The 19,314-nt window shown below is 47.0% G+C and overlaps 1 protein-coding gene across 1 annotated transcript; it reads left to right on the forward strand.

Annotated features, from left to right (window-relative positions):
- The first annotated feature begins 269 nt into the window (after positions 1-269).
- On the forward strand, positions 270-18,229 carry gpr142 (G protein-coupled receptor 142). Its single transcript, XM_055653855.1, has 3 exons — positions 270-815; positions 11,129-11,293; positions 16,651-18,229. The coding sequence occupies exons 2-3, from the start codon at positions 11,158-11,160 to the stop codon at positions 17,433-17,435; spliced, it is 921 nt and encodes a 306-aa protein (XP_055509830.1). The 5' UTR covers positions 270-815; positions 11,129-11,157; the 3' UTR covers positions 17,436-18,229.
- Positions 18,230-19,314: the final 1,085 nt, after the last annotated feature.

Here is a 19,314-nt window from a genome sequence, read left to right on the forward strand (position 1 = left end):
TGCATCAAACTGCCTGACCCGCCGAGTTCCTCCAGCATGTAGGGTCCAGCTTCGGTGTAAACCAGCACCTGCAGTTCCATAAACTGCAATGCCCCGATTGCAATCTAAATATCACTGGCTCATCGCTCCAACACATTCACACAAGTCAAATCTCAAATCTACGGGCGTGATGCTAAATGAGGGATCATTTTTCATACATTTGTCGAAGGGGTGGGGGGGGGGGGGGTTGCAGGGTACAGACAAAAAACAACGTCAAGTCGTGATCGTTTCCTAATGGGCAGAGTTGACAGCCGCCTCTGATTTATGAAGTTTCAGTTGCCTCTGCGTTTGCTGATCCCAGCTCAGGGGGCTAGAGCAACACAAACACACTTTGCTTGATTGACCAGGTCCCTCGGTGGCAACCTAGACGCAGCAAATTGCTTTCAGCCTCATTTGCGGCGTTGTGTGTGGACTCTCACCTTCCTCATCTCTTGAAACGTTTAATTGCCTGCATCTTTGCACCCTCCCTCTGTTCTGCATGATCATTTACAGACTGGAGAACGAGGGAAGCAGCGGAGAGGGCGAGCCACCCGCCTGAATTAATTCATTGTCTCCCAGATCACTCAGGCGTTGTACCCGTGCTCAGGTGCTGACTGCATCTTGTGGCCACAGCCAGGACTGGATGAGAGGGTCCCCTCCAATTGTAATTACCTCCCGCCGATTAGTACCACGATGTATAATAACTTGTTTAAAAAATCCTGTGTTAAGGCTGGTAGCTCAAGAAGGAAATGTGCCCGACCAAACTGACAAAGGCTTACAGCTGGCAAACTGCAGAGGTAAGTGGCTTCCAAGTCTTTTGAGGCTAAATTTTCAGCCTCTGTGTTTCTTTGATACAATGGAATTGATGGAAAAATAGAAGGAAGGACAAGGGGCAAATAATTTCAGTAAAAGCCAACGTTGGTGAAGCATGAAATGCTCCGACACCTTCGAAAATGAGTTTGTTTTGTTTGTCGTGTTCGAAAAATATTAATCCAAAAACGTTAAACGGGACTTTTAGGCTTTATTTTCCGTTTCTCGGCTATTACTGGTGAAATGTTGCGTTTGTTTGAGAATCTGGATTCGGTAACATTTCAAACCAGTGATTTCCTTCCAATTATTCGCTGAGCTACTGACGAACAAGAAAAACACACCTGTTGTACATGAGGGGTGATGCATGGCATATAACGGGCAACTTGAATAAGAAACATTCCGATATATTTTGAGCGAGGGTTGTAATATAAAGATGATTTGACAAGATCTGGCAAACCTGTGAAAAAGGCTAAGGTGCTGTTTCCCATCTTACAGGATAGACACGGAGAACTTCCCTGTACTCTATGGATTGCATATTTTCTTAACCCTTTACTGGTCTTCTCTGATCTATATAAGTTTTCCCTACTCTGGGCAAGACCTGCTGTGCGTCTACCTGATCTATTCCTCTCAATATTTATACAATATTTATATCTATAAGATCACCCCTCAAATAATCTTATCTATCCAAATTGTCTGAGACTCTGTCTAACTATCATCTTCTATATCACCATTTGCAACTTAAACAATAGTGTTTAGGTTTATTAGTGTCACATGTATCCAGGTACAGTCAAACATTTTTGTTTGCATGCTTTCCAGTCAAATCATATAACATTACTCGTCAATATGATTAAGCCAAATGCAAACACAAAAAGTCGAGTGAAGTGTAAGATACAGAGTGCAGAATATAGTACTTGGCATTGAAGCGCAACAGTTCATAAGAAAATGTGCAATGCCTGCAATGAGGGAGGTTGGAGGATTGGGACTGTGCCCCAGCTAATGAAGGACTGTTCAGAAGCCTGATAACAGAGGGGAAGAAGCTGGTCTTGGGTCTGGTGGTGCGTGCTTTCAAGCTTCTGTATCTTCTGCCTGGCAGGAGAAGAGGGAATGACCAGGGTGGGAAGGGTCCTTGATTAGGTTGACTGCTTTCCCAAGGCAGCGAGAAGTGTAGACGGAGTCCCTTGATGGGGAGTCAGATCTGTGTGATGGACTGGCTTACATGCACAGCTATCTGCAATTTCTTGCAGTCTGTCTTGGACAGAGCTGTTCCCCAAACCAAGCTGTGATGCTTGAAACCCCATCAGTGATCGAAGGTTCACAGAAAATCTACAGGAAGGAACTGCAGACGCTGGTTTACATTGAAGATGGACATAAAATGCTGGAGTAACTCAACAGTACAGGCAGCATCTGTGGGATAGAAGGAATGATGTCCGAAGAAGGGTCTTGACCCGAAAAGCCACCCATTCCTTCTATCCAGAGACGCTGCCTGTCCCGTTGAGTTACTCCAGCATTTTGTGTCTATCTTTGGTGATCCAGGTTCTATCTTTTCCTCGGGGCCTGCCTGCGCGATACCACAGCCACATTTGCTTCCTCGGGGCCTGCCTGCACTCTGGACTACACGTCTTCCCACCCTGCCCCCTGTGAAGATACCATCCCCTACTCCCAATTCCTCCGCCTACGCCGCATCTGTTCCCAGGATGAGACATTCCATACCAGGGCATCGGAAATGTCCTCGTTCTTCAGAGAACGGGGATTCCCCTCCGCCACCATAGATGAGGCTCGCACCAGGGTCTCATCCATACCCCGCAACACTGCTCTCTCTCCCCATCCCCGCACTCGCAACAAGGGCAGAGTCCCCCTGGTCCTCACCTTTCACCCCACCAGCCGGCAAATACAACACATAATCCTCTGCCATTTCCGCCACCTCCAACGTGACCCCACCACTCGCCACATCTTCCCATCTCCCCCTATGTCTGCCTTCCGCAAAGACCGCTCCCTCCGCAACTCCCTTGTCAATTCTCCCCTTCCCTCCCGTACCACCCCCTCCCCGGGCACTTTCCGTTGCAACCGCAAGAAATGCAACACCTGTCCCTTCACCTCCCCCTCGACTCCATTCAAGGACCCAAGCAGTCGTTCCAGGTGCGACAAAGGTTCACCTGTATCTCGTCCAACCTCATCTATTGCATCCGCTGCTCTAGATGTCAGCTGTTTTACATCGGGGAGACTAAGCAGAGGTTGGGCGATCGTTTCGCCGAACACCTCCGCTCAGTCCGCAATAACCTACCTGAACTCCCGGTGGCTCAGCACTTCAACTCCCCCTCCCATTCCCAATCCGACCTCTCTGTCCTGGGTCTCCTCCATTGCCAGAGTGAGCAACACTGGAAATTGGAGGAACAGCACCTCATATTCCGCCTGGGCAGCTTGCGTCCTGATGGCATGAACGTTGAATTCTCCCAATTTTGCTAGCCCTTGCTGTCTCCTCCCCTTCCTTAACCCTCGAGCTGTCTCCTCCCATCCCCCCCGCCCTCGGGCTCCTCCTCCTCCCTTTTTCCTTCCTTCTCCCCCTCACCCCCCATCAGTCTGAAGAAGGGTTTCGGCCCGAAACGTCGCCTATTTCCTTCGCTCCATGGATGCTGCTGCACCCGCTGAGTTTCTCCAGCAATTTTGTGTACCTTCTATCTTTTCTTCTGTTACTGTCTGCATGGAAGTTACACTGTTCTCCCTGTGACTGCATGGGTTTCCTCCCACATCCAGAATCTGTGCGTATGTGTAGGCTGACTCACCCTAAGCAAAGGCGAATGATTGCATCCAGGCATTGATGAGAACGTCAGGATAAGAAAATGGGATTAGTGTAGGATTGGTAATAAAATGGTTGCTTGATGACTGACATGGACCCTCAAGCTGAAGAGCCTATTTCTATTCTATACACGTTTCTCTAACCAAGTAACCATGGCATTCCTTCTCTCTCCATCCCTCCCCCACCCGTCGCACCAGCTTCTCATTTTCACCCAACACACAGCCTGTTTTCTTTATCATCGTAACTTTTTTATATATCTTTCATTCATTGTTCTTTGTCTCTACATCATCGTCTATATCTCTAGTTTCCCTTATCCATAACTAGTCTAAAGAAGGGTCTCGACCCAAAACGTCACCCATTCCTTCTCTCCAGAGATGCTGCCTGGCCCGCTGAGTCACTTCAGCTTCTTGTGTCTATCTTCTATTCTATACCACTCGATGCCAGCGTACGACTTTGTAAACAACTCCTGCTGAAACCTCCAGATTCAGGATCAGTTTCTTCCCAGCTGTTATCAGGCAACTGAATTATCCTCCAACAACCAGAGAGCAGCGCTGAACTACCTCAATGGTGACCCTCAGACCATCCTTGATCAGACTTTGCTGGCTTTACTCTGCATTAAACGTTATTCCCTTAACATGTATCTATACGCTGTAATGATTGTAATCATGTATTGTCTTTCTGCTGACTGGTTAGCACGCAACAAAAGCTTTTCACTGTACCTCGGTACACGTTGAATAAACTAAACTGCTCAACTCCTTTTCTTTTAAGAAGCAATTAAAACCCTACATCTTTGATCAGGCTGAATCGATGCTTGAAATGTGGAGAATAATTACTGTATACACATGTACATTGAGTTTAGTTTAGTTTATTGTCACGTGTACTGAGGTGCAGTGAAAGGCTTTTGTTGTGTGCTAACCAGTTAGTGGAGAGACTACACATGATTACGATCGACCCATCCACAGTGTACAGATACCTAGATAAAGGGAATAACGTGAATAATGTTTAGTGCAAGATAAAGCTACTAAAGTCCGATCAAAGATAGTCTGAGGGTTTCCAATGAGGCAGATAGTAGTTCAGGACTACTCTCTAGTTGTTGGTGGGGTGGTTCAGTTGCCTGATAACAGCTCGGCTGAATACAACATTTGAGGTTACAATGACATCAGTAATGATTTCAATTCAAAGGAGGAGCAGTCTTGAAGATATAAGCCTACTCCTGCTCCGAATCTTTTCAGTGTCCCGCTGTAATATTCATTAACGTGCTATTCTGAATTCACTTCTTACCTGAAGCAGAGTGGGACATTCACCCACTTCAACATATCATCCGTGTTGTTGTGGTTGAGGTGGTGTCTTTGGTTTATGATTCAACTCCGAATTCTACACAGCTAGTGTCAAGTAATCACACAATGCGTTACTTCGTGCTGATGTGGAAGAAACAACAGCATGGAGTCGCATTCTCGATGTTTGAGTGAGGATAACATATTGCTGTACATTACAATAACTCACCCAAGCCTGTTAGGGTTTGAATGAGGTAATCATATTGCTGCAGACAGTATTGAACTATGATTCTCATGGGTGCTGTCACAGCCCTGGTGATAAATGCTGGATAATTGACCATTAGATCAACCATATATTAACCAAAGGTTCTGAAGAAAGAACCTCATGCAACAAAAGCTTTTCACTGTACCTCTGTACACGTGACAGTAAACTAAACTTAACTCAACTCAACTCACGGTGGCGCAGCCATTTAAATAACTCAGCCATTTAAGTCCAGCTGCCTCACAGCTCCAGTGACCCGGGTTCGATCCTGACCTTGGGTGCTGCTGTCTGTGTGGAGTTTGCACATTCCCACTGTGAATGAGTGGGTTTTCCTCCAGGTGCTCCAGTTTCCTCCCACATCACAAAGAGACGCGCGGGCTTGTAGGTTAATTGGACCCCTGTAAATTGTCCCTGGTGTTCAGGAAGTGGTTGAGAGAGTCGGATAACATAGAACCAGTGCGAACAGATGATCGATGGTCGGCATGGACTCGGTGGGCCGAAGGACCTGTTTCCATGTTGTGACTCTAAAACTAAAAGTAAACCTGATTCACTCTCCACAGATGCTGCCTGGCCTATGCATTTTTATCTCAGATTTTCAGCATCTGCAGTTTTTTAAACTCCACACACACAATGTCTGAGGTCAGGTTTGAACCCTGACCTCTGGTGCTATGGGGCAGCAGCTCTACCACCCGTGTCACTGTCCTTGAACAAGTGCTTCAAATTTACCATTTTTGCTCACAGCCCTTTCCCTGACTTAGCGTCAAATTTTAATTCCCAACTCAACTGAAGAAAAAAAAGTGCTGGGATAACTCAGCAGGTCAAGCAGCAACTCTGGAGAACATGGATAGGTAACGTTTCGCATCGGGAAGCTGCTTCAAAACGTTGCCCACCCATGTTCTCCGGAGATGCTGCCTGACCCCTGGAGTTACTCCAGCACACTGTGTCTTTTTGTGTAAACCAGCCGCTGCAGTTCCTTGTTTCTACCTCAGCTATGGTCACCGCAGGTGTAAGTAAGATGAGCTCTGTCTGTGATTGATTTTCAATTTAACATCAAGGAGCTCGCAGTCTCGGGTTGAGACCGACGTCGGGAAGCTCCAAAAGCCGCATGACGTTCGACTAGCCTTGACCCTGTGCGGGGGAGCTGAGATTCCCCCCCCATGCAGGCCCGCCACCGGCTACGAGAGTAAGATCCTCCCGTCGACGGAAGGTTAGAGGCCTCCGACCGCTGGACAACAAAGAAGGGAGAGATTGAACTTTTTCTTCGCCTTCCATCACAGTGAGGAATGCGGAGGAGTAACTGTGGTGGATGTTTATGTTAAAATGTATTTAGTGTGTTCTGTTGCTTTTTATTGGTATGACTGTATGGCAAATCAAATTCCTTGTATGTTGCAAAACCTACTTGGCTAATAAAGTGTGATTATGGTTATGAATTGTTACATCCATCCTCGTAGTTCATCATCAGTGATATGCCACAACGTGATATCATGGGTATTATGTCTAGTTCATTTTTACCAACCTGTTGATCGACCCATAAATTCCACTCCTGGAGGGTAGAGAAAGTTACTTTTCATAACCCACTGTGAGTTGTCTGCTTTTGAGAAGTGAACCTTAACAGAGAAAGTTCATTTTTCATATCAATAAAATATTCGTTTTTATTGCAAAGTGGCTAAACTGTGTTTGTAGTCCAAATTGTAAGGTGCCTTTTGCATGTTACCGGGGCATTGATCAGTGTTCTTTTATGTCAAAATAACTCGGTCATTTAAGTCCAGCAGTCGGTTCTTGTACAAGATCAATAATCCATAGAAAGACACAAAATGCTGGAGTAACTCAGCGGGTTAGGCAGCATCTCTGGAGAAAATGGATAGATGACCTTTCGGGTCGGGACCCTTCTTCAAACTCGGACTTCAGACTTCTTCTAGTCTGAAGAAGGGTCCCGAGCCAAAACATCACCTATCCATTTTCTCCAGGGATGTTGCCTGACCCTCTGAGTTACTCCAGCATTTTGTTTCTATCACTGGAATATAACCAGCATCTGCAGTTCCTTTTTATTATCAATAATCCATTCTGTATTTTATCGCATCCAGACAAAAGTTTCAGGAGGGGAAGAATTCTCCACCGCAGTTCTTTAAAAAGAACAAGGCTTACTACATGGACAAACGCAGACCAATTCTTCACTAATATTCATTAGGCTGTCAACATGTGGAGACTCTTCCTAATCCATTACATTCATCAAATGGAGCCCAATACAGTCCAACACAGGAGTTAGAGTTTCGTCGTATGGCTTCTGTTTAAGCAGTGTTTTGTTTTAATAGTTGTTTTCACCCAACCCCATCAGCACCATTGGTCCTTCAGATTTTAGAGATACAGTGTGGAAACAGGCCCTCTGGCTCGCCGAGTCCACACTGACCAGCGATCACCCCTTACACTAGTTTCATCCTACACACCAGGGTCAATTTGCAATTTATGGAAGCTAATTAACATGCAAACCTGCACATTTTCAGAGTATCGGAAGGCCGCCACAGTGGCGCAGCAGTAAACTTGCTGCCTTACAGCGAATGCAGCGCCTGAGTCCTGGGTTCGATCCCGACTACGGGTGCTGTCACTACGGAGTTTGTACGTTCTCCCCGTGACCTGCGTGGGTTTTCTCCGAGATCTTTGGTTTTCTCCCACACTCCAAAGACGTACAGCTTTGTAGGTTAATTGGCTTGGTGTATGTGTAAATTGTCCCTGGTGGGGTAGGATAGTGTTAATGTGCGGGGATCGCTGGTCGGCGTGGACCCGATGGGCCGAAGGGCCTGTTTCCGTGCTGTATCTCTAAACTAAACCAGAGAAAACCCACGCGATCACAGGAAGAACGTACAAACTCCGTTCGGACAGCACCCGTAGTCAGGATCGAACCTGGGTCTCTGACACTGCAAGGCAGCAACTCTACCACTGTGTCAGGTCATCCATTCACACTCGTTCAAAGTTAAAAATCTTTAAATTTTTTTACACTGATCTCTATGCAAAATTATAATCTTGTTCTGTGCAAAAGACTAAAAGGGTGAAAAAAGCTAGGATATAAAAAATATTCTGGTGTTCTTTATACGAATGGGACTGGCTTCCAATCTCATTCCACTCAGCCAAACCTGTTAGCGGGGTCTAAAAGCAGAAATGGTGGGTCAATTGTAATGGACGGAATATCAATAATTGGTGCTCACTGTTCCTTTGAGACTGTAATCAACTTGTGGAGGGGGAAACCTTCCTGTGACAGTAACCATAATTGTCAAGAAAGTTATTTGTTGCAGTGGTTAATGAATCTCACCGCTCACACCATGGGAAGAAACCAACTTTCTAATCAAGCAAGTTGCGAGATTTCTGATCGGGTTAATTGTCGTTTCCCGTGTGTTTCAGAACGAAAATCTTGCTGAAAGGCACCACTGTGACCCGACTCTATACAGCTGTACTCGATTATTCACCTCTAGTTACCACAGAGGTGTCCTTTGGGGAGAAGGCAGGAGAATGGGGGTAGGAGGAAGAGATAGATCAGCCATGATTCAGTATTCAGTATTTATTTAATATCATTTTCACTGACCACTTGCATACACAGAGGAAACGAAATAACGTTACTCGATCAGTTTCCATTCGGTGTAGTTAATTAAAAAAAAGGATAAATACATAGAGCTTTAAAAACAAATTAAAATTACCATGTCTAAAAACAGAAAGTAGGCCTAAAATTTACAATAGAATAAAAACAGACATTCCGACCGACAGTGGCTTTGCTTTGACAAGTGCCGAACTGTCAAAGTATGGACGAGGTTGAATGTGTTTGTGAACGATATTTGGGGAGGGGACACAGTCCGTTAACCAGTTTTATTGCCTATGGGAAGAAGCTGTGGAGCATCCTGCTGGTTCTGCAGCTGATGCTCCTGTATCTCTTCCCAGATGGCAGAATGGAGAAGATGTGGTGTGATGGGTGGTAGGGGTCCTTGATGATGGAGATGGCTCTACTGATGCTCTGCTTCTTGTAGATCTCCAACAGGAAAGGGAGTGGGGCACCAATGATCCTGCTGGCTGGCTTCACTATCCTGTTGAGTTGATATTGTTCGTAAGCCTTGCAGCTCCCAAACCAGGAAGTTATGCCGTAGGTCAGTATGCTTTCGATGGTGCCCCTGTAGAAGGTCCTTGGATGAGCAGTAGGGAGACCTGCTTTCCTTAGTCTTTGGAGAGGGTGGAGCCGCTGCTGAGCTCTTTTGATCACTGCTGTGGTGTTGGTCGTAGAGGTCAGGTCATCCGACAGGTGGAGTCCTAGGAACTTCACACTGCTGACCCTCTCCACAGCAGCACCATCAATATGCAGCAGAGGGTGATGTTGTTTTCCAACCCTCCTGAAATCAATCACCATTTCCTTTTTTTTTTTTTTTCCACATTGAGAGTGAGATTGTGAGATCTGCACCATTCTGTAAGCAGCTCCACCTCCATCCTGTACGCCGACTCATTGTTGTCGCTGATGGGACCCACCACTGTTGTATCATCAGCGAACTTGTTGATATAGTTGTTGCTGAGTTTAGCAGTACAGTCATGAATAAGCAGACTAAACAGCAGGGGGCTTAGGACACAGCCTTGGGGTGAGCCAGTGCTCACAGCGATGGTTCTTGATGTCCGACTGCCCACCCTGACTGTCTGCTGCCGTTGTGATAAAAAGTTAAGGATTGAATGGGAGAGTAGACTTGATGGGCTGAATTCTGTTCCTATCACTTATGATCTTAGACAAAGTTCGTTGCTAAATAGAGATTCATCAACCTGATACATCAAAATCATCAATTTTACGATGGCGCAGTGGCGCAGAGGTAGAGTTGCTGCCAGAGACTTGGGTTCGATCCTTAGTATGGGAGCTATCTGTATGGAGTTTGTACGTTCAACCTGTGACCACGTGGGTTTTCTCTGGGAGCTCCGGTTTCCTCCAACATTCCAAAGACGTTCAGGCTTGTAGACTGATTGGCTTCGCTTAAAATTGGCCCTAGTTTGTGGAGGAGAGCGTGTCTGCGGGGAATTGCTTGTCGGCGCGGACTCGGTGGGCTAAAGGGTCTGTTTCCACGCTGTATCTAAACTAAACGTTTCTTTCTCCATAAATGCTGTCTTTCTTAATGTGTACGTCCAGCAATTTTTAATATTTAATTTTCTATCCTAATTGAGGCGAAATGGCCAAAACATTCACACAGATTATCATCCACTCTAGCCAAAATTATATTGCCAGGATTCACTTTCCATTTGTACAGTGGTCGAGGATTCAGAATTTGTTGAAATTAGCATTTTAGAAAGACTGGCAAAGATCATCCGTAACGGAAACAGACCCTTCGGCCCACCGAGTCCACACCCGTCATCAATCACCTATCCATGCTGGTTTTTTAAAATCTTATCCCACTTTCTCATTCATTCCCGACACACTAGGGGCATTCAGTTACAAACCCGCACGTCTTTGGGATGTGGGAGGAATCCGGAATACCCGGGGAAAACCCACGCAGGTCACAGGGAGGACGTACAAATTGTACAGACAGCACCCGTAGTCAGGATCGAACCCAGGTCTCTGCCGCTGTAAGGCAGCAACTCTACCGCTGCGCCACCGTGCCGCATAGTTGAATTGGAAGAACCAGTATTTTAGAGTCTCATCAGAATGCAACAGTCATTCAGATGTTAGACACAAAATGCTGGAGTAACTCAGCGGGTCAGGCAGCATCTCTGGAGAAAAGGAATAGGTGGCGTTTCAGGCCGGGACACTTCTTGAGTCTGACACAAAACGTCATCCATTCCCTCTCGCCAGAGATGCTGCCTGACCTGCTGAGTTACTCCAGCATTTGGTGTCTATCCTCGGTGTAAACCTGCATCTGCAGTTCCTTCCTGCACATTCATTCAGACGTGTTGATCACCCCACAGTTTTTTCTCAACTGCCTGGAGCAGTCAGATGTAACCAAGTGTCGTTTGCCTTTACAGGTGAATGACTGTGCTTCCTAACGAAGGACATGGTTGAAATGCCCAACATCACGTCCTCAGATCTCTTGCAGGCGGGCGCTGAATCAAACGTTGAGCGATCGCCCTGTGTGCTCGGAGCCATTCCCATCATTTACTACAGCGGCTTGCTGTGCGTGGGGTTGCCAGGTGAGTGGCAAGTAGCAATATTAGAAATTGGCTGCAAGTAAATCAAGAGTCAAGAGTGTTTTATTGTCAATATGTCGCGAAACGGAACAATAACATTCTTACTTGCAGCAGCACGTTAGTGTTCAATAATCAAAAATGTTCTGCATGTATTTAAAATAAAACAGACAAATAAGTAGACAGCAGTAGTGTGATCTGTCGAATGGTTGTAATCTCAAGTTGAAAGCAACACCTAATCAAAGCCCCCCCCCCCCCCCCCCCCCCCCCCCCGGACTTCAGTCTGAAGCAGGGTCTCGACCCGAAACGCTTTCTCTATAGATGCTGCCTCGCCCGCTGAGTTTCTCCAGAATTTTTCTACTTTCGTTTTTTCCAGCATCTGCAGTTCCTTCTTAAACACCTGATCAAAGCAAGTTGCTGCCGATCTCCTCGGGAATGTTTTTGGCTTCAGGATCACAGATGCAACGTCAGACAATTTCAAATTGTCACCATTTGGATTTGGGAACTCACTCATTTGTGTTCCCACCTTCCATCCCAAAGAGCGAATCCAATAGTTTCGGCAGCAACTGGTGGTGGCCCGTGGTAGACGACGATAGCATGGATGTGCAGTCCCATGTGGGATTGAGTGGGGCCCACAAGTCCGATGTGCAAGCCACACATGCAGGAGCAGTGGGGGGCTCATGTGGAGGCCGCTGTCGGGGGGGATTTAGGGCTGCGTCCTTCCTCCTGCATCCGACACTAACCAGTCGGCTTCGGCAGTCCCGCGGCAACAGCTGCGTCCGCTGGACTGGAGGGCGGCATCTTCGGCAGCTTCGACCACCCCGGGCCGCGGAGCTTGAACCAGCCCGTGCGCGGAGCTCGGTTGAGCCGCGGGACTGACTTACCATCGCCCGGTGGGGTAACAACATCGGAGGCCTGGATCGCCTCAGCGCAGAGGGAGAACAAGGAGGGAAGAGACAGTGACTTTAAGACTTTTGCCTCCATCACAGTGAGGAGGTGCCTGGTGAACTTGCTGTGGTGGATGTTAATTTGTGTTTATTGTGTGTTTTGTTATTTATTATTGTATGTATGACTGCAGGCAACGAAGTTTCGTTCAGACCGAAAGGTCTGATTGACAAATAAAGGAATCTAATCTTCGGCGATTGTCTTCGAAACTGCTGACCACCTTCCCAGCGGTTGTATGCCAGTCAGTCCTGTCACTGGCAAGGGGTTTCAGTTGTGTTAGGGCTGGGCCTGTGCGCTGGAGGTGGCCCTCGATGCAATCCATGAACCGTTTCTTTGGGCGTTTCCCCGGGTTCCTTTGACCCCGTGACCAAACTCCATATTATCAACCCCGTGTGTCTCAATAAATCCCTGCCACTCGCTATTCTGTTCAACAGAAAAGTCAGATTTATTTAATTACTTCAATTGAAATTCCCCATTGTGGGATTCAAACTCACATCTCTGGATCAATGATCCACAACTCTGTCTGCCAGGCTGCCAACATAACCACTACATTATATACAATGGCTGTTTGATAGCTCATGCGGATCATTAAGATGAGACACACTAATGACAAAATCCATTCCAGGGGAGATTAGAAAAACCATGGCTTCATATGGAAGATAAACACTGGAGTAACTCAGCAAGACAGGCAGCATGTCTGGAGAGAAGGATTAGGTGACGTTTCGGGAAGTGACCCTTCTTTAAACTGAGAGTCGGGGGAAGGGGAAACAAGAGATATGGGTGGTGATAGAGAGAGAGATATAGAACAAATGAATGAAAGATATGCAAAAAAAGTAACAATGATAAAGGAAGCAGGATGTTGTTAGCTGTGTGCTAGGTGAAAAGGAGTTACAGACAATGAGACTCAACAAGACGACTTTGAAGCTGGAACAATGACTTGGGTGGGGGAGGGTCGGGAGGAGAGAGAGGGTTACTTGAAGTTGGAGAAGTTAAATAGAAATATGAATATGATTATTGAATATTGGAAACCATTACAATAGTGGTACAACATAGGCACTGGGTGTTTAACAATGCATTGGGGGCAATTTACAGAGGCCAATTCACCTATAAAACCTGCGCAGGAGAGGAGGTGATATGTGGGAGGAAACCATACCACATGGAGGAAACAGCGGAATTCATTGCCACAGACGGCTGTGGAGGTCATGTCAATAGATATTTTTAAAGCCGAGATGGATAGATTCTTGATTAGTACGGTTGTCAGGGGTTATGGGGAGAAGGCAGGAGAATGGGGTTAGGTGGGAGAGATAGATCAGCCATGATTGAAGTAGTGAAGTAGGAGTAGACTTGATGGGCTGAATAGCCTAATTCTGGAAACCGATGCAATAGTGGTGTTTAAGAGGCTTTAGGTAGGCGCATGGATCAGGATGGCATGCAGACAGCAATGATGAGTTTAATTTGCCGTCGTGTTTGACTCTAGACATGGTGAGCATGTTCCTGTGCTGTACTTTTCCATATACTTTGTTCCAAATGTCAAAACAAGGTAAAGGTTTCCTGTACAGCTTCTCTTCGGGGGAGAAGTATTTGTTTGTTAACGGCTATTTAAACTGAGTCCTAATGGATCGCACAAGTATCAACAGTCACCTTGTGTACCAATGAAACATTTTATGTCTCTTAATCTTGTTTTATTGTGAGCTCTGCAATGAACCAAATGGCAATAAGACAGGGCAGAATCCAAACACACCACCTACTGAATACTTAGTATTCAGTAAGTAAAGGACCTGTCCCACTTACCAAATTGTTTTTCAGCGACTGTCGGCACCCGTCATAGTCGCAGCACTTGTCGACATGTCGCGGGGTGACGCCTGTTTGGCCGTGAATAGTTGCTCAAAGAGTCGTACGTTTTTCTGGTCACCGCTGGATTTTCAACATGTTGATCATTTTTGGCGACCTGCTGCGACTATGACGGGTGCCGGCAGTCGCCAAATAAAATTTCCTAAGTGGAACAGGACCATTACGGAGAAGGCAGGAACGGGGCACTGATTGTGGATGATCAGCCATGATCACATTGAATGGCGGTGCTGGCTCCAAGGGCCGAATGGCCTACTCCTGCACCTATTGTCTATTGTCTACTTACTCGTATCAATCACTAAAGATGCTAAATGTTAACACAGACCAAGAGAGTACATTTGTCACTCATCTGTCCACGTTCTAAATGAATATTGCAACTCATAATTTAGGAGATTCAGGCCAAGCGGATGTTCAGAGCCTCTTATCAACAAACATGTTGTCAGAACAGCAAGTACCAACTTCAGCGCACATCCAAAATTAGAGTCAAGCCTGGAACAAGGATGGGTTGACACATTAGACAAAGGCAAGGGTGTCCTTCTGTACAGAACACACAGAATGGATCCAAAGACCACACTCTGTTCCAGCTCTGTCCTTTACATATGGCCTTCCTGTTTTCACTCCATGCTTAGCTGCATCCTTGCATAATAACACTTGCTGCACTGAAGGTATTATACAAAGGGACTGCAGATGCTGGTTTACACCAAAGATGGAGACAGAGCACTTGGGGCAATTTACAGAGGCCAATTCACCTACAAACCTGCACAGGAGGAGAGGTGACACGTGGGAGGAAACCAGAGCACACATGGAGGAAACAGTGGAATTCATTGCCACAGACGGCTGTGGAGGTCAAGTCAAAGGATATTTTTAAAACGGAGATAGATAGATTCTTGATTATAGACAATAAACAATAGATGCAGGAGTAGGCCATTCGGCCCTTCAAGCCAGCACTGCCAATCACTGTGTTCATGGCTGATTAGTACTGGTGTCAGGGGTTATGGGGAGAAGGCAGGAGAATGGGGTTAGGAGGGAGAGATAGATCAGCCGTGATTGAATGGTGGAGTCGACTCAATGGGCCGAATGGCTTAATTCTGCTCCTATCACATATGATCGCTTGAAACCCTGGCGGTCACGGGAAGAGCGTGCAGGCTCCACGCGGACAGCACCTGATGTCAGAATCGAACCGCAGTCTCTGGCCCTGCGAGACAGTGGTTCTACCAGCTGTGCCACTGTGCATCCGAGTGATTTGCTGAGTAATTTTGGAGAATTAATAACCATTCATTGAAACAAAAAATCCTCACAAGATAAATTGATGGGAATGAAAACAGCATCAGGAGTTAGTCCGCACGGCTTGTCTTTGGAGCAAATTTAAATGGGACAACAATAGTGCTTAATCTGATTTTTCTTTGAGGTAATAAATTCTGTTAAGTACATCGAGTGAAGAGGAAAAGTAGCATGCCAAATGAAATTTGGATAACAAAAGCATTTTACTGCAGGTACTGTCAAAATAAAGTATTTTAACCCTGATAAAGTCTGGCAGATGCTTCAACTTATGAGAATCTTTGCGTTTAACACATTAACTAGAAATACAATTATTCTGAAGGCAGTAACTCACTCAGTCGCCTCTGCTTACAGGAGGCTTACAATTAATCTCCGGGCAGACATTGATAATGGGAACATTGTTGCCCTGAGGATATTGATCAGGTGCCGTGGTGAGTCTCATTGAGTGGAATAGCGGCTCAGCTCAGCAACGTAGGCAGAGCAGATGATTGGGAGGGTGTCTGAGCGAGCTGTAAATCAGGGCGGGCGGGCTCCTGGAAGATGTGAGCAAGAAAATAAAAACGTTGATTAGAAGCAATAACGTTGCACAGAGCAAGTTCGGTGAATGATCAGAGAGCAAGAAGATTTCCCTTTAGTTAGTTTAGTTCAGCGAGGAAACCGGCCCTATGTCCCAACGAGTTCACACCGACCGCCGATCCCCGCACACTACCACTGTCCTACACACGCCGGGGACAATTTTACAGGTTTACCAACGGCAATTAACCCACAAACCTGTTCGTCCTTGGAGTGTGGGAGGAAACTGGAGCACCCGGAGAAAACCCACGCAGTCACGGGGAGAACGTACGAACTCCGTACAGACAGCAGGCGTTACTCCAGCACTTTGTGTACTTTTAGGGTAAACCAGCGTCTGCAGTTCCACTGCATCACCTGCCTTTATTCTGGTTTTAGACACAAAAAGCACAGATTTTATTCGTCACATGTGTAGGAAGGAACTGCAAAGGCTGGTTTAAACCAAAGATAGACACAAAAAGCTTGAGTAACTCAGCGGGACAGGCAGCATCTCTGGAGAGATGGAATGGGTCGAGACCCTTCTTCAGACATTCCTTCTATCCAGAGATGCTGCCTGTCCCGCTGAGTTACTTCAGCATTTTGTATCTTTGGTTTAAACCAGCATCTGCAGTTCCTTCCTACACATGTGCCGAATAAAATTGACTTTGACTTTATTCTTGTTTTAATGGATATTCTGGTATTAAAATGGTACTAACGTGCATTTTTTTTTTTTTTTCTTTCAGTAAATATCCTGAACGTAATTGTCCTCTCGCACCTGGCCATCAAGACACACAAGTCCTCCTACTGCTACCTCCTCTCGCTCTCCGCCTCCGACATCCTCACCCAGTTCTTCATCATCTTTGTCGGCTTCATCCTGGAGACGGCCATTCTCCACCGCAAGATCCCGGCCACCATGGTCCACACCGTCAGCGTGCTGGAGTTTGCGGCCAACCACGCCTCTATCTGGATTACCGTGGTGATGACCATCGACCGCTACTACGCCCTGTGCCACCCCCTGAGGTACCGCACGGTGTCCTACCCCGAGCGCACCCACAGAGTCATCGCCGTGGTCTTTGTGATGTCTCTGGTCACCGCCATCCCATTTTACTGGTGGTCTGATCTCTGGCGGGCCAGTAACCCACCCACGGCCTTGGACCAAGTGCTGATCTGGATGCACTGTTTCATCATATACTTCATTCCGTGCACCATATTCCTCATCGTCAACTCCATGATAGTCTTCAGGCTGAAGAAGAAGGAGGCAGTGGCCAATCGCTCGGGCAAGACCACCGCCATCTTGCTGACGGTGACGACCGTCTTCGCCATCCTCTGGGCGCCAAGGACGGTGGTCATTATTTATCACCTCTACGTCGCCTCGGTGAACAACAGCTGGAAGGTCCACCTCATGCTCGATCTGGCCAACATGTTGGCCATGTTGAGCACCGCCATCAACTTCTTCCTCTACTGCTTCGTCAGCAAGCAGTTTCGGTCAACGGTCAAAGAGGTCCTCCTGTCCTTCTGCAAACACTAAAGGGGCTTTGCAGCTCCAGGCTGCGGGCAATGTTAGTGAACCCACCCACCATGGCTTTATAGGCAACGCAATCACACCCCAGATTATAATCGATCCCCAGAACAGTCTGTAAACTGGAAGTGGGGAATGATCCATCATATGTAGGGAGGAACTGCAGATGCTGCTTTAAACCGAAGATGGACACCACAGGCTGGAGTATCTCAGCTGTTCAGGCAGCATAAGGTCACAAGGAAAAGGAGTAGAATTAGGCTATTCGGCCCATCAAGTCTATTCCACCATTCAATCTTGGCTGATCTATCTCTCCCTCCTAACCCCATTCTCCTGCCTTCTCCCCATAACCTCTGACACCCGTACTAATCAAGAATATATCTATCTCTGCCTTAGAAATATCCGCCGACTTGGCCTCCACAACCTTCTGTGGCAAAGAACTCCACAGATTCGCCACCCTCTAACTAAAGACATTTCTCCTCATCTCCTTCCTAATTCTGAGGCCATGACCTCCAGTCCTAGACTCTCCCACTAGTGGAAACATCCTCTCCACATCCACTCTATCCAAGCATCTCTGGAGAAAAGGAATGGGTGACGTTTCGGGTCGAGACCCTTCTTCAGCCTGAGAGTCGGGGGCGAGGGAAACGAGGTGGTCCTTGGGAGAAATGAATGGAAGATATGCAAAAAAGCAACAATGATCAAGGAAATGTGGAGCCCACAATGGGCCATTGTTGGCTGTGGGTTCAGTGATAACAGGTTATACAGACAGAGGATGACAGTGAAACTAGTACGATGACTAGGGTGGGGATGGGACGGAGAGACGGGGGATGCAAGGGATATTTGAAGTTAGAGATATCAATATTCATACTGCTAGGGTTGTGAGCTGCCCAAGCGAAATATGAGGTGCTGTTGCTCCAATTCACGTATGGCCTCACTCCAACAGTGGAGGAGGCCCTGGACTGCACACAAAGACAGACACAAAGTGCTGGAGCAACTCAGCGGGTCAGGCATCATCTCTGGAGAAAAAGGATGTGTGACATGTCGGGTCGGGGTCCTTCTTCAGGGGGGGACTGGACGTAGGGAAAGGCCAGAACAGAGCAGGGCCGGCAACAGATAACCAAGGAAGAGTGGGGCACTTGAGGTCTGATGAATGGTCCCAACCCGTAACGTCACCCGTCCATTTTCTCCAGAGATTGCTGCCTGACCCGCTGAGTTACTCCAGCACTTTGTGTCCATCTTCGGTATAAACCAGCATCTGCAGTTCCTTTCTACAGATCATAATCCGCTTGGATAAAGGTATAGTTAGTTGAAAGGTACAAACATTGAATTCTCAAAAAAAAAGACACAAAGTGCTGGAGTAACTCAGCGGGCCAGGCAGCTTTCCTGGAGAACGCGGATAGGCGATAGTTCGGGATGGGAGCCTCCTTCAGACTGGTCTCCGGACCTGAATTCTCCAGTTTTAGGCAACTAACTACAAGCAAGCAACCCCCCCTCCCACCTTCTCCCCCTCATTTCTCCCTCCCCTTCCCCCCACACTTCCCTGTGGCCCACCTGAACCCACCTATTTCTCCCCTTCCTCCTCCTATTCCATCTACATTCCTTCCTCTAGCTTCACTATTCCCACCTATCCCTATCTCACACCTTTTTTTCTTTTCACCTTTGGCTTTTGTCCAACCACCTGCCTTTCAACACCACCCCCCCCCCTCCCCCAATCATCTGTATCCACCTATCACTTGCCAGACTTTGTCCAGCCCCCACCTCTCTTCCAGCTTTTCTCCTCTCACCACCCCCCCCCCCCCCCATCCCCTACTGCAACCAGTCTGATGAAGGGTCCCGACCCGAAACCTCACCTACCCATTCCCTCCAGAAATGCTGCCTGAGCCGCTGAGTT

The sequence above is a fragment of the Leucoraja erinacea genome, chromosome 23, assembly GCF_028641065.1.
Source record: "Leucoraja erinacea ecotype New England chromosome 23, Leri_hhj_1, whole genome shotgun sequence".
Taxonomy (NCBI): domain Eukaryota; kingdom Metazoa; phylum Chordata; class Chondrichthyes; order Rajiformes; family Rajidae; genus Leucoraja; species Leucoraja erinaceus.

Coding starts and splice junctions, on each gene's coding strand:
- gpr142 (XM_055653855.1), top strand. CDS start 11,158: ATGGTTGAAATGCCCAACATCACGTCCTCAGATCTCTTGCAGGCGGGC. Junction 11,294..16,650: donor GCTGTGCGTGGGGTTGCCAG/GTGAGTGGCAAG, acceptor TTTTTCTTTCAG/TAAATATCCTGAACGTAATT.